Raw genomic sequence first — 15,451 nt, forward strand, 5'->3', positions numbered from 1 at the left:
ATAACAGCCAAATTGATTTAGGAGTGCATTAAGTTAGGTCTTTCTGAAATAATTAACGCTGAGCTACATTTCTCCATATCTGTATATCTGTTTCAGTGTCGCTGTGTCCCAATCGGCAGTGGCAGATAGCCGCCCACCAAGAGTCGTGTTTTTCTTCATGTTTGTCATTGTCATCTTTCTCTCCCTATTACATCACAATGAAAGCACACTTTTGATTAAAAAGATCAACCCAAATAAAAGGTTCACTGTGTGTCAAGCCTGTCAAAGTAAAGTGAAACCAAACGCAACCTGTGGAGTACAGAATGCTTCAGAAAATGCTCCACAGTTATGTGAATAATAAAACATACAAAGTCAGAAATGTTGATTTTTAAAAGAAAAGTTAGACATTTAGAAAAATACACCTATTCGCATTCTCGCGGAGAGTTAAATGACATATTGTAATTAATACCACTCTCATGTCTGTTTATGTTAAATATAGGGCTACGGCCAGCCAACCTAGCTTAACATAATAAGTGGAAACATTTAATAAAACCAACATAAGCAATCTGCCCACCATCTCCTCTAAAGCTTGTTAAGTAACATGGCGGTGGTACTTCACATTGACTATACAGACGGGAGAGAAGAATCAATCTTCTCTGCGAGAAAGTAAATAAACACAATTTCCAAAACATCAAATTATTCCTTTATCACCATCCACGACGAGCATTTTGCAAAAACATCAGCAATACTTGTATGAAGCTTATCTATTTGTATAAAGGCCATCTATATATAAATCTGACCTTTTCTGATTAGACCGCTGGGATATGACAATTACTTTCTGTTCCTTCCACCGTCCCATCATCTGACTGTTGCTGTTTTTAAAGTCCCTGTCTACCAGCAGCAATGACGACATCCACCAAAGCTACAGAGCCACATCCTAATAATGGAAAACTGGACAAGCGCATGAGACAGGTGGTGTGCTGAAGTGTTAAGTAATAAAGGTGTGCTCACTGCCTTTAGGGCCCCTTTGGCTCCTTAGACCCAGAATGTATTTTTCACTTGTGCCAGACTGAGACAAGTCTAGAAATGTAATGTACACGTGAACTGACAGATGGTACAGTTACAAGGGTGCAAGAAAATAAACATATCTTGACGTTCATGATGACCTCATGTAGCAGGTCAGAAAATCACACATTGTGCTAAACTGTGTAAGTTAGTCTTGGTTCATTCAATGCAACACATACAGTACAGCAGACAAACAATACCAACAAACATAAGTCCCTCACAGGATTAAGGTGTCCACTGAGTCAGCAAGGGCAGCTGCAGAGACATGATGTTTCCTCAGTAAACCTGCCAGTAGGCTGATCTGAGAATAAGGGATTAATCAAGGGTTAAGCACATTGACTGCTGCACAAATAGATGAGAGACAAAAGGGGAAGCCCCACTGAATTCAGCATGACTGCACGGTATTGGTCTTCTGGGTTCATTATGCTAAAAACTGATCTCAAATACACAGTTTGCTTTTGAGATATGTGAGGTAATCTGATAGAGGCATAAAACAGTTTGAATGATTAATAATCAACATCACATTCAACTACATAGTTTCATGTCATTAGTACAGTAGGCCTTTGTACAACTCTTCCCATTCTTAAGAATGAGTATCTGCTATTTTCACAAGATGAAAAGAAAGATAAAATTCTTACTCAATGATGATGTGGTAAGGATCCTATTTACTATTTGTATACTTTCCTATTGAAAAAAGTTAAGAAATGTTTTAACACATGAATTTTAAAACAACATTTGTTTTTGTCCACAACAACAACAATAACAATGTTAGCAATTTCTATCATGCAGTGGCACAACAGTTGATTTATCCAAAATCAGGCATGGTCCTCAGCAGTTCAAGGTGCATGTGTTTGGACATTTCTGCTTTTTACAACATTTTGGAAAATATGCTAATTTGCTTTCTCGCTTGCTTTTCTTGCAAACATTAGATAAGAAGCTCAAATGTCTATTTGTAAAATGTGAAGCTAAAGCCAGCAGCTAATAGCGTAAAGACGGGGGAAACTGCTTGACGTTGTTGAAACCTAAAACTTCACAGCACCACTTTATATTTTGTTTGATCAATCCATAAATGGTGGTTTTACATGGAGTTGTGTGCTGGAACTATTTCTTGGCTAGGCAGTGTATCCTTATGCTTTCAGTCTTTATGCTAAGCTAAACTAATCACTTCTAGCTTCAGACAAATATGTGAGTAGTATCAATCTTCTCATCTAATTGATGGAATTCAGGCAAGAAAATAAATAGGCACATTTGCCAAAATTTTGAACTATTACCAAAAGCTATAGTTCAAAGCACAAAAGGAGTAAAGTTTATGCCAGAACTGTTACTTTTATTATAGGCCGTGTGGACTGTGTGGGCCGCAGAACTGACAAAGCAGTAAAAGGATTGGAAGCTCATTTCCCTTTAGCCCAGCTGACAAGACATTGGTATATTTATAATGTTGCACAACATTGAAAAAGTGCTGTACACAAAGATAATAACACTCCATATCCTGGTCACATATTTTTTTTCTTGACAAGAAAGTCAGATAAGAGATTGTCACAGTGGAGGAACATTGAGGGCCATATTTGGTAGAGCAGGACACGAGAGATGTGAGCAGGAAATGCAAGCAGGTTCACGTGACAGCTACATTTGAAAACAATGACAAGCACCGTGCTAAGGTTTACACAGATGACAGAGAGGAAGGAAATTATAACAAAAGGATTTTGTAAAGGAATCCAGCTCAAGAGCGGGACCTCCATTGTATGACATATAAATTGAGAGTTAAAAGAAAGCACAAGTGTGGGTTCCAAAGACAATAACAGTCAACAGGGAGCGAGACGAAGAGGAAACAGGAGAGAGGCGATAGTAAGGTTGATGACAATTCCTTTTGGAAAAAAAGAAGCTGTGTCTGTCAAAACAGATGGCAGCTGGTAAAGAGGATTAAGTCCTGTTACTACTGTTTCCAACACCACTTTAGACTGATCAACCCCCCCCCAAACAGACAAACAACCCACAGAACTCACAGAAGTGTCTCCTTTCATCCCCACCCAACAACCCGGTCAACACTATATACATATCTAAACATATAAACATATATATATATATACATATATTTATATGTATGTATACTGTACATTGTTACAAACTGTATTTTTTCAGTTTGTATAGGAGTTCATAGATGTGTAAAAACAAAGAGCATCCTCTTTTTAAACAACTTTGATATTTATTTCAAAGTTTTGGCAAATATTTCTACTTATTGTGGTAATTTTATAGCCAGGAAATCCAGACCCAAATCTGAAAGATTAACGCTCTAGCATCGAGTAAGGCACCAAGTAGGCACCAAGCGTGCATTTGAAAATCTGCACGCAACTGGATAACACTACGACCAATCACAACCATGCATGGGGTGACGTATCCAGAGCCCCATACACTTAGCTACCAGCGGAGCTAACCGGTAGATTATGCTGTCACCATCTGCGTCAAGGAATGAGCCTTTGCACATTGGCGCCTGCTCTACTAGGTGAGCTACGCAGGCGCTCATATGCAAAGGCTCAGTCCTCGATGCAGCGGCCGCAGGGTTCAAGTCCAACCTGCGTCCATTTGCTGCATGTCTTCCCCCTCTCTCCCCCTTTCCTGTCTACAACTGTCCTGTCTATTAAAGGCTAAAACGCCTGAAAAAATGGTCTTTAAAAAACTAAAAACTAAAAACTGTTGTCATCTGATTAGCTCGCCTCTGGCACAACGATGTGATTGGTGCAGCTTGGCTACAAGGGTGTAGTTAATGAGCAGCATAACTCGAAGCCAAAAATCAAATTGTGCTCTCGCGAGAATTCTGGATTTCCACTGTAGTAAATTTACTGTACACAGTGGAATCTGGGAGCACAACATTGCTGAACAAAGTGTGAAGGGGCAAGAAACAGAAGCATTTAGACATTCAGACAGGTTGTGAAAAAGTATACAATTTAGCCATATTATCTAAACTGTTTATTTGGGGGTAAAACCAAAATGTTGGTAATAATTCCACATTGCATAGAACTGCGAGGAAACTACTGTATGCGGGTCTAACAGGTTCAACACAGAATCTTTCTGTAAATGTCTTACTGCTCTTGTTTTAGCTGTCAAATTTGTTCAAAGTGATGTCGCCACATTCCAAAATCTCAGGAATGAATATAAGTGAGTATGATGTTATTATTACCAACAGGAATGCTAGCTAGAACTATGAACATAAGACTCAAGTTGTAATATACTACAATTTCTTTACATGTGATGGTTTTTAATGTTAAATTACTTAAAGGTGGTTGCTGGCAGTAGTGTAGTGTTTATATTTAGTGAACGGTATCACTTGTCTTATTTTATCAAGAAAGCAAATAGGTGCATTTGGCAAAATGTCAAACTATTCCTTTAACCAACTTCATACAACTGTCTGCTACCTATCAGTGCGTGGCAGCTTATGGACCGCTTGAATGCCCATCAGTCTTGGCATGTTTGTGACCAGTGTGCATGGGCAAATTACACACAAATGACTCATTACAAGAAAAATCCAGAGACAACACATATTACTTCATCAGTTGGTTGGTTTATTTATCATTAGCAATGACACCACATGTACTCTACTGTTTTCACTTGCTATCATAGGAGATGCATTTTGAATTGTAAACAGTGAAAATGATGAAATGCATTTCAGAACTCCTTACAAGCAGTGTATGACCAGTGAAAGAGCAGATTGTACCTGCTCTTGCTCACTTACTTTTTTAAACAATGCATGTCATCTTATAATTTTAAGTCTCTCATATTTACATAGATACAGCTGGGTCCCACATTCACCAGCAGAGACCTATGGGTTGTTTTGTTTTTGTTTGTTTTTAATGTGTTATCACATAGTTTTCTTAAAGAATTATATTTACAACCATAACACCCCCCAGCTGCCTGCTGCTGGGGGTTAACACAGTTAGAATCATTTGCTTAAAGTTCATTAAACTACTTATGGTTCTTGAAAGTTTACGTTGTAACTCAACCTTATAGCTCTACGCTTTTTTTTCTCTTAACAAATAAAGTTAATACCGAGCTTAAGCCGTTCGTCTTCACCATAAAAATTCAAAATTATCCAAATAAATGAACAAACCAAACATAATAAAATAAAAAACAATATTGCACTTAAAGTTCAGGACAGCATTGGACCTGTTTGGTGGTTAAGAGGAAAGTGAGAGCTTTAAGCGGAGTGCTTTAGAGGAGGTGAAGGTGTCTGTAGGGAGCATCCAGCAAGTTAATCTAAATAAATAGGCAAACTTTTGTACAACATGAAGCAATATCTTTTCCTCTGACTATGAAACGAGCAACCTCTTGTGTATTGCTCAGTTGAACTAGGGAGTGCAGGTTGGAACCCTAAAACATATAAAAACAATGTGAGTGTGTGTGTGTGTTTGTGTGTGTAGAAAAACAGGATAAACCAAGCTGGAACCTGTCATGGCAATGTCCTGAGAATGCTTCCTCGATTAGTCCAGAATGAGCTACTATGTTAAAGGAAATGTCATTTGGCTGCACAGAACTTTTTTTTTCTTCAGTTTTCATTCCTTGTTGTAAACAGTCTTTGGAGACAGAAGGCAAGTCGTCTTTTTCTTCCATTACTGGCTTTGAATGTGACTTTCAATGTCTTTTAATGTGAGAGTGACACAGTTCTTTGTTTCTTCACAGCTCCAGTCCATCCGTTATGTATACGTTTGTGTTCTTTGCCCGTTGCCGTCTCCGTCGTTATCCCTGTTGTACGCTTTCCGCAGTCTTGGGATGAACTGAATAAGGTGAAAGCTGTTTATAGAAGCTTTGAGAGAGTGTAGGTATGTTACAGAGATGCATGTGAAACAGAGCGATAACGCTAGCTTTCATTCAGACATTGCTTTTTTCCCCCTCCGTCATACAGTTTGGAGCCTCATAAAAAAACATGATGGACTTTGTGTCGTACCGACAGCTTTGATGTGGCTTTACAGAGAATGTGGCAGAGGAAAGGATGGAATTTAAAATGGGAGTTTTAAAAGGGAAATTAAGGAAAAAAGTGACAAAACAGTGCCGGACTGTCTTCATGTCTGCAGGGTTTTCTGAGCAACCCCTCCTTTTCTCCAGTACAACTGGACAAAAACACAACCAAAAGACTGACACCACAAAAAAGAGAGACAGTGATCAGACAAGCGTCCTACCCCTGCTCAAGCCCTCGTATGTTGGCTTCTGTGTTTTAAGGAACACCCATCCATCCATTCATCAGACTATTCATTCATCCATCCACTTGGTAACTGTGTAAACTACATTCCTTTGCAGTGCCATAGTTTTGCCACGTCCTCTCACACCACAACAACAAAAATCATAGTGGACAGGATGACATACACAAAGAAAATGTAAAAAAAAAAGGCAAACAAAGACCCTCACATCTCACCCACCCACTACTATTTTCAAGTCTGACCCTGTTTTTTCTCTCTCATCGTCATCTTTTCCTTTAAATGTTTTCTGGTCTCTTATGACGAAGATGACGTCGGAGTGGAGCTGGCCTTTTTTTGGTTGATTAAGTCCACGTAGAGTTCTGAGCGCAGGAAGCGGGGGTATGAGTCCTTCTCCATCAGCCCGTATATCCGCCTCTGCGCTAGTTCAAAGCAGGAGCGTGTCACATTCTGCAGGTTATCCTTAGTGTGATCTCTGGTGTAAGAATCCAGATTTACCTGCAGGGAAAAAGAACAAAACAAGTAAGTTAAACTGTTATTTTGATGAAATAGCATGAGAAAAATGCATGTTTTCTTTTTTGCGGGAGGCTGTTTTGATGCCATTTTCCCCCAGTATGTGTTTGGTGCACACTCTCACTCACTTCTTTGCAAGACTGGATAGCGATGTATTCTGCAAAGATTTTCTTGGCTTTTGAGGCCATCTTGGACTGCGACTTGATCTTCTTGTATTCCTCACATGCTAGCCAGAATTCCAGATTCTCCTCACTGAACTCTGTGCGCAGGAAAGCTCTGAACGCTGCCAGACCATCTGAGGGAAAGCAGAGAGGAGGAGAATAAACAAGAGAAGAGTTTACTAGAGTGCCATGGCAACCTCACAGCTGAAGTGCTCCTTGGAGTTTCAGTGCCTAAAATAGCTCTGTGGCAGCCTTTTGAGTCATGTGGTTGGAATAAAGTAAAAAATCAATAAAACCTAACAACACCACTGCACATGTTCAAATCCTCAACATCCTTTAAGTGACATCACCCACCCTTCAACAGGGCATCTATGCATTCCCCTTTACACATGCTGTGAAGGAACAAAGAGAAGAGAATGTTTTAGAGTACGGGAAAAGGGACTAATTCTGGCACTTTGGAGTTTTTAAGTTTCAGTCCAGTTAATGATTAGAGGAAGAAGGCATCCAGAAGAAAGAATAGCAGGAAGCTGTGTCCACCCACTTCTCCCTTCTGCACCTTTCCGTTCCCATGAATCACCCACTCTGATAAGCAGAGCCAATGCAAGCAGTCATCTCTTACCTCATTCCGGTAAGCAGAAGTGAGGTAAGCCAAGAGATGGAAGAGAGGAAATAAGAAAGGGGAGAATAAAGAGGCCAACAGAGCCGAATGAGGAACAGATGTAGCTCTGGCTTTGTATCAGCTTTGGAACGGGATTGAACTTTGAATGATGAATTGTGTAAAAAAAAAAAATAGCAACAAACTTGCAGGTTGGCTGTTTTAGTTTCCCCTCCTTCTCTCTATGTAAAACATTGACTCGGTCCGTTGGGATTAGGGAAACTTAATGCACGCTGCCCGTTCACTGCAGCATGGTGTGTGTGTGTGTGTGTGTGTGTGTGTGTGTGTGTGTGTGTGTGTGTGTGTGTGTGTGTGTGTGTGTGTGTGTGTGTGTGTGTGTGTGCGTGTGTGTGTGTAATCCATATATCAGTACAGGCATATTTTGCATTGTGCTTACCACCCTCCCCCACCACCTCATGCAAGAACTGTACATCTATATTCACCCACCGTCTAGAACAATATTTCACTAAATCATATCACAAAAATGATCAGAACAAAAAGATGGATGATTCCAACGTTTGTGAAGGAGAGACGAAAGACAAAAAAATGACAAGAAGGAATTAAAAGTAACTTACATTTGTGTGTCAGCAGCTTGTCAAGTGAGTCCCCCCATTTCAGTGCTTCCTCTGGGGTGGGCCTGCAGATAAAAGCAGAGCGATTCTTTAACAAGCCCATCTCAGTCAGGTTTCTCATTGTGTGACCCATCCGCAGGACTTTGTCTATGCTTGATAGATGAGTGGAAACAAAGTATGTATTCCTCTCTGTTGCTTCCTTCCTTCCACTCTAGTCTGTGTCTACTGGTCTTCCCCTCTCATTGAGATCTGCTTTGTGAAAGCTTACAACACTGAGAGCCATGAGTCTATCTGATTCACCCTGGTGAGGGTAGGCTTTTATATTCCCACTGAATGCAACTGAAAGGCGGGAGGGGAGGGGCTCCAGCCGACCAATGGGGATGTGTTGTCGGGTTTCAAGACCTCCTCCCCCCACCAGTGTCTGTCTGCCCCCTGCTGCCTTTCATTCTTCCTGTACCCGGCTGTAAAGCATGCCTCTTTACAGTACTCATCTAACACTCTCTGCAATCCACATCTGAGGCCTCTTTTGACAAGTAAGAAAAAAGTTGCTATGTCATTTTAGGTACAATTTAGTCAATTTGGACATTTTCTGTGCCTTTTCATAATGGATTTGTTTTTAGCCGACATCTGACAAACCAACAAAATTTGCATTTGCTCTTACAATTTGCGATTTTTTTCTCTTACTGTTATGTCTTGTAGAACATGTATGTACAATTATTACATTTATGTGTTAAAGCAGCTGCCTAGCAAAGTGCAATGCCAGGTTTATACATTTATAGTACAAGGTGTTACAACAATCTATAATGTTATATTTTATTTGGTAAACATATTTTCTATATAACTACAAAAAACCCACAGCCAAACAATTCACTATCCCTCCTTCAGAAGTGCCATTGTCAAACAAACATTCTCTCCTTCATTTTAATATTGCCACACATTAAAAGCACACTCCCATCACTGCTACTGCCCACATGTCTGTCTTCCAAGGTCAGGTCATCACCAGTTGTAGCGAGACCCGGAACACAGTCTCATACACACCCACATGCACATGCTGTCAGGAAGTGGCCACTTACTTGACTGACTTCATTGATTTGTCTAACTTGCTGGCTGGGTTGCTTCCTGGGGATTCATTCCTCCTCCGCAGGAAAGCCAGCCGATTCTTCATGTCTTTGGCCCTAGGTGAAAGGAAGATAGAAGAGAAATAGAAGGAGAGAGTTGGCAAGAGACGGAAGAATGAAAGAAAGATTTATGAATACAGAATAAGGCAAAAGAGGGTGGACGTTGAGACAGGACAAGGGAAATGGAATGAGGATGAAAGGAATGACAAAGTGGATAGAGGAGGTGGACAAAAGGAGACATGGGAAGAAAATTTGTTGAGTCCATGTCCAAAGTCCACAATTAAAACAATCCAAAGCATGGGAATCACCAATTACGTTCTTCAGCACTGTAAATCCACATGAAATCAAACCCACAAAAGCCAGAAAAAAAGAAAAACAAATGTCATGTTGTGTACATTTTAGTCTTCAGCCAGGTATGTTAGTATGGTGGGACCGAACTCTTCCAAAAGGCAGATGTCAAGCTCCCTTTCCTCGCTTCTTGTCAGTGTCTCGCCTCTCAATCTATTATCTCTAACAGTTTTTCCTGTAGATGTGTCCCTGGCAGGTTACTCGGCAGGGACTGAGCGAATGTGGCAAAGAAGGAGGAGAGACTCAATCCTCACTCATCTGTTTCATCACGCCATTCTCCATGTGCCTAGAGGGGTTGCTGAGAGGGAGCTGACCCAGGGCTGAGGCAACAGGGCACAGTGACCTCCTCTGCTTTCCTCCAGCAGCAGCACCCAAAATCCTCCTGACCGCCCACCTTACCTGTTTCACCTTCTTCCAACCATCTCACACACAGCCACACACACACAGACCCCCCACAGCACAAATCTCACACAAGGTGATACACCAACCCTCAGTTCCCATGGGCTTCATCAGAATCCTGCGCATTTCCCATAATCCCATGGTACGTGTCCTGGCTTTTCCCGACCTGGAGCACGTGCTGCCACAATGGGATGTGACCTCACTCAACACCCATTTCCTGAGTCCCTGCTTTTGATTTCCACTGTGGATTGACTGGCCTGCTAATAATGCAGCGCGGCAGTGTGCGCTCACTGGCCCTAATCACTGCAAGCTGTGCCACAGCCAACCCTCAGTGCCCAGGAGAACATGTACACCCCAAATTACGAAACAAGGCTTCCAATTATAAACACTTATCATTCAAACATGAACACACAGAAGGGTGGAAAAACCCACAACTACAGATTAGCACAAACACTGTACGTGAATATAGGCTACTCCTATGGGGATAAAAGAACGGCCACACAAACATTTCAAAGAACCCCCCAGCACCTGTGTCAACTCATGCCCACTTCACTAGTGCTTTCATGCCAGTCACAGGTGTTGGAAAACTCCCAATCCCCACCAGTGTGCGCATGTGTGTGTGAAGGGAAGTGGGAAAGAGATAATTTATGCATGCGTAAATGCAAAGTGGTCACACAGTGCGGCTGCCGAAATTGAACAAAGCACACAGTCAGCTGTCTGATGAGAGTTTTTCCAACTGCTGCAGGACAGGAAAGGTTGAAACATGCCCATACATCATGATGCAACATGACTGCATGAGCTGTTGGAAGCAGCAGCTGAATAGCTCCTTTAAAATCAGGATGAGTGTGACTTTGTGGGTGTATTGATTTGGGTGTGTTTGGGTTTGGGGGGGTTCAGCTGGTGCAGAAAACTTTAGTCGACCAAGAGAACCACAAAAGGCCTTTTTGTGAGCGTTTGTGAGGATTAGGAGAGTGGAACTGCCAAAAAAGTGACATGGAAAAAGAATGTACTACCTATACATGAAAAAGTAAAACACAGAGACCAAAAGACACTTTCATTTGATCCTAAGGAATACCTAAATGTACACGCAGCCTCACTGGTGGAGAGATGACTCATCGAGACTCATTGATTGATATAACGTAAGTGTTCTGTATGAAACAGGCTTAAACCAGATGCTGAAGTGGTGATCACAATCCAAGCCTCTCTTTTACTGCAAACATTATTACCCAAATAAAAACTGTCTTGCTGTTAAATAAACTCATAACATTAGAGCAGGATTCATTAGATTGTTCTATTTTTAGGTTGCACTCAAGGCAATTAGGTCTTAAGCTGTGTGCATGTGTTAGCTAATAGACAGCCTCTGTCTTGCCAGTTCAAGTGAGAAAGAGACTTATTTTTTAGGGCTGTAAGATATTTTGTTGGCCTGACAAAAGACACTTTATTATTTATGTCTGGTTTTATTCAAGCTGAGCCCGCCTGGGTATGATGTGACAATATTGTCATAGCAACAGTCACTTTAAGGAATTGTATGTTTCTTTCCTGCCACCATGTGGATGTCAATGGATGTTGCAAACACAAACAGTGACCACAAACAGTGACATTTTCCATCCTCTGGCAACACAGATTGCTTGCAAGGCATTATTCTACTCCCATAGTCGGTGTCAACACTGGAAACAACTTTAGCTTACATCATCCAATGATTTATCTTTCCATTTATTTTTTAGAAACTAAAATACAGCACCGACACCATTCCTATATACAAGTGATACATATTGTATTTTATGTAGTCATTATTTAAACCACTACACACTGGCAACACTGACTGCAGAAACACTTTTCTTTTTTCTAAGGCTGCGTGTTGGGTTAGGTAGTGTGTCATATTGCAGGAGGTGTGGGAAACTTAAGTGATACAGTCATAAATGACACTGCCTGTGTGGTTATTAGGTCAATGGGAGTCAACAGCAGCGTCAACATGAATAATACTCCTCCCTCAATGTAGGCAGACACATTCTCTATCCTTTGAACGGTGTCAATCAGTGCGCTACAGTCACGTTTGTGATCGCCGGATGCAGAGAGCAATAGCAATATCACCTGCCTAACTACAAACAACTCTTAACTCAGACTTAAAACATAAAGAAAGGGCAACAGATACATGCAGCTACTAAAAGGAAATTCTCTTAATACTAACAGGGCCAACCAATAATACGAAATAGTCTTCTACTTGAGTCTATTTGAAGAGCAACTTCACTTAAGAATGATACTGAACCCAGTACTCTTTGCACCTCAGCTCTTTATTTCCCAATGGTGCTACTGACAGTCTCTCACTTTGAGTAACTGTGTATTTAAAGTTGATACTTTACTGTATCTGCCAAAAGCTCCCCAGTACTAACACCATTAACAACGCACTGTATCACACTCCATTCGATTTGTTACATACAGCAACCCCTCCACTTAAATTATTTTCTGCTAAAAGACTGACAAATGCTCTTTAAAGGATCATCAAATTAGGATTGATGACTGCCACACGAACACACGAAATACAGCATGTCCATGTTTGCAGCACAGGCACAATGTGTACACACCCCTGAGTGTCTTTTGGTGTCTGTACATGAGAGAGGGCTGTATGTATTTGAGTGAAGAAGGGAGAGGTCTTTAACTCCGCAATTCTCTGCAGGTTTCCATATTCTTTATTCCCTCTTTGCTTGGCTCACATTAGATGCACTAATAGCCCCCCGCAGGCTATTCTTGGTGTTCTAAAAAGTAGGCCGCACTCCCAGGGAAAGGCTCTGGGAGCACATGGGCGTGAGCTGCAGACAGACACACTGCAGATCACAATGTACCATTCAAGCACAAAGCCAAAACCACTGCCCCACTTCATCCCACTTTTGTTGTTTGCTACATGAGGCTTTGTTTCTCCACAATGATAAGAGTTCACCCTTTGTAAAGCCTGACCTGTTACATTTGGGGTGAGTACAGAGGAGGAGTAGAAATACCGATTGTGAGGGCAGCAGCCCAAGGTTCAATCATGTTTTCATCCCCTCTGCCATGTTCTATGCCTTTGAATACCGGACAAACCAAACAAATAACTGTGCAAGCGTTTGAGCCTGTTTGTGCGTCTGTGTCTGTGCGAGTATAATGGGTCAAGGGTTGTGTCAATGTGTCTGTGACACTTTAAATAACTTTGATACTATTTGGGCTCTGTCTAAAAAGATATGGGAACAAACTGGGAGTGTTTGCCATGTACTTTCTCTCACAGACAAAGCATAACACATAATAACAAAAGAAAAAAAGGTAATCTATAAAGTGCCTCATAACAAAGATAAATGTCACTCTGCAATATTCCTAGAAGAACAACGTAAAAGGGAGTTGTCCTAAATTATGGGCCATAAATATAATATTATCTCATTCACAGTCTCCCGCAATAAAGACCAGAAAAAGAGCTCTATTTCTGAGCAAACTCACCTTCCTAGTCACAAAGACCACATGAGCAATCCTATTCCTGAAATCCAGGCTGTATATAATAAGAAAAAGGGCCAGCCTCAAGTTAGAATTTAAGGCTGCTTCCTCCAAAATAGTTTGAGCGCTTCAGCCTCATGGGGGTTTCTGCTCCCTCACTGCGACTCTCAAATGAGATCCATGTAGAGGTCAGATAGCTTCCTACCAGCTTGAGAGCATTGATTCCTGTGGGACGCAAAACAGCTCCCACGCACAGTTCCCTCATCCTCCCTTCTGATGTTTCTAATTCTTGATAATCAAAGTGCAGATGAACCCCCACACACACATGTCCACTGCCTTGCTCTTACCTTTCCAGGTAGTTCACTGAGTAATCAACCATAGCGTGAAAGATGTTTGCCAGCTTGTACGCAGGTTCACTTGTGTGTGGAAATTAGATTGCAAGTAAGCGTGACAGGAGTGCTGGTGCTCAGGGCCCAGGGGTTTGTTTGACAGTCACATTCCTCTAACCCCTGAGGGGATGTGGTGGAGCTTTATATAGTCTAGGGGGTCTAGGGAAGGCGGACCCTGTGCTCACCCAATCGCCACGCAATGTTTAGAGAGAACAGATTCTTTCCTCTGGGGCCTGGACGTTTTTTTGTTTTTGTTTTATGGGTTAGCAAGTAGAGATGACATATGTCTTTTTTGCTAAATAAGTGACATGAAATTGTAATGATCTTTTCATCTGTCCCAGATGACAAGCAGTGTTAGAGCTCTGTGTTAAATCTGCTAATAGGCTAAGACTTGACACACATAGTATCATATCATATTATCTCTTCTGTAGTTTCTGCACTGGATGCTTGTTGGCATGAAACTCAAAATGGATAAACTTGAACTTTTTAATGTGGCTCCTGTTCTTCTAAATACAATGTATGTGGACTTTAGTCATGTTTTAAACATTATACCATAAGCTTAACTGAAAGTGCTGATACTTGATTCATGGTTGGGTATTGTCTCCATAAATGAATAAATGTAAACATGCTGATTGCCTGGCAGTAGTCTCCAATGAAGTAATGAGTCCAGGTAAAATAATATTATAGGTTACCTGGATGTAACTTCAGTTCTATAAGTATGTGCGTAGCCAACTGTCACTCTATAGAACAAAATTAATAAAACAATGTAAACACATTTATTGTGGGGAATATAATTAAAGGGGAACTCCACTGAATTTCACATCGACATCTGTTTATAGGTCTTTAGGAGTACTACTGCATGAATACTGAAAAAAGCACTATAAAAAGTTTAACTTCTCCGGAGAGAGCGTCGCAGAATTCGATAAAATGAATGTCACTTGATTAGATTACAAGTATGGAGTTGGAAAGAAGTAAGGTTACCAGACCTCTTTAGCCCACTTCATGTCACTGTTTGAGGCTAGCGGCTTGAGGGTACATTAGCCACTACTAACATAACCCACCCTAAACTACGACAGAACTGTGGTTGAGTTGCATTGTGGGTAATGTAAGCGCCAGGTTGGCAAGCAAGGAGAGTGTTTGAAATACTATACATCAGAATTGCGCCTCAGATGGCAGGATGACTATCAATTCAGCTTGTTTTGGTCTTGAAGAGATTCAACACTCATCCAAGAGGCTTCATTAGTTTTACTGACTGTTATGGAGACATATATACCTCCATGGGATGTCCACTCCTTAAGGTCCAGTTGTTTTTTCTTGGTCTTTTTAGCTTTTCTAGATGTCTATACGTAACCTGGATGACCAAGACTCTTGATAGACATTATTTTTTGTGGTTCACAAAATGTCAACACTGATTGTACTAGGTCAGTTCATCATGTCTAACTAGTTAACTAACATTACATTTGGCCACTAGTCAATGTGCTGTAGGTTTATAGTTTTACTGGTACTTGTTGGATGGGAAAAAAGAGAATATGAGGCATGGATTGATTGTTTGGGGAAGCAGAACACCTGGCCTGAGTATAGACAAAAGGCAATAATGGAAGGGGGGTGGGGGG

The 15,451-nt window shown here is 41.1% G+C and overlaps 1 protein-coding gene across 10 annotated transcripts in view; it reads right to left on the reverse strand.

Moving 5' to 3' along the window:
• Positions 1–4,586: 4,586 nt before the first annotated feature.
• The window catches only part of rgs3a (regulator of G protein signaling 3a), a 192,821-nt gene continuing 181,956 nt past the window's right edge, over positions 4,587–15,451 (reverse strand). For 8 of the 10 annotated variants that reach the window (XM_032539756.1, XM_032539755.1, XM_032539758.1 and 5 more), the window contains 4 exons: positions 9,202–9,303; positions 8,132–8,193; positions 6,869–7,035; positions 4,587–6,725 (listed from right to left, as the gene is read on the reverse strand). In XM_032539756.1, coding sequence (XP_032395647.1) covers positions 6,525–6,725; positions 6,869–7,035; positions 8,132–8,193; positions 9,202–9,303 — 532 coding nt within the window. In that variant the 3' untranslated portion in view covers positions 4,587–6,524. Of the gene's footprint in view, positions 6,726–6,868; positions 7,036–8,131; positions 8,194–9,201; positions 9,304–9,641; positions 9,917–13,796; positions 13,950–15,451 lie in introns of those variants that run through there. The other 2 variants (XM_032539763.1, XM_032539764.1) reach the window with 2 other exon arrangements.

The sequence above is a fragment of the Etheostoma spectabile genome, chromosome 16, assembly GCF_008692095.1.
Source record: "Etheostoma spectabile isolate EspeVRDwgs_2016 chromosome 16, UIUC_Espe_1.0, whole genome shotgun sequence".
NCBI lineage: Eukaryota > Metazoa > Chordata > Actinopteri > Perciformes > Percidae > Etheostoma > Etheostoma spectabile.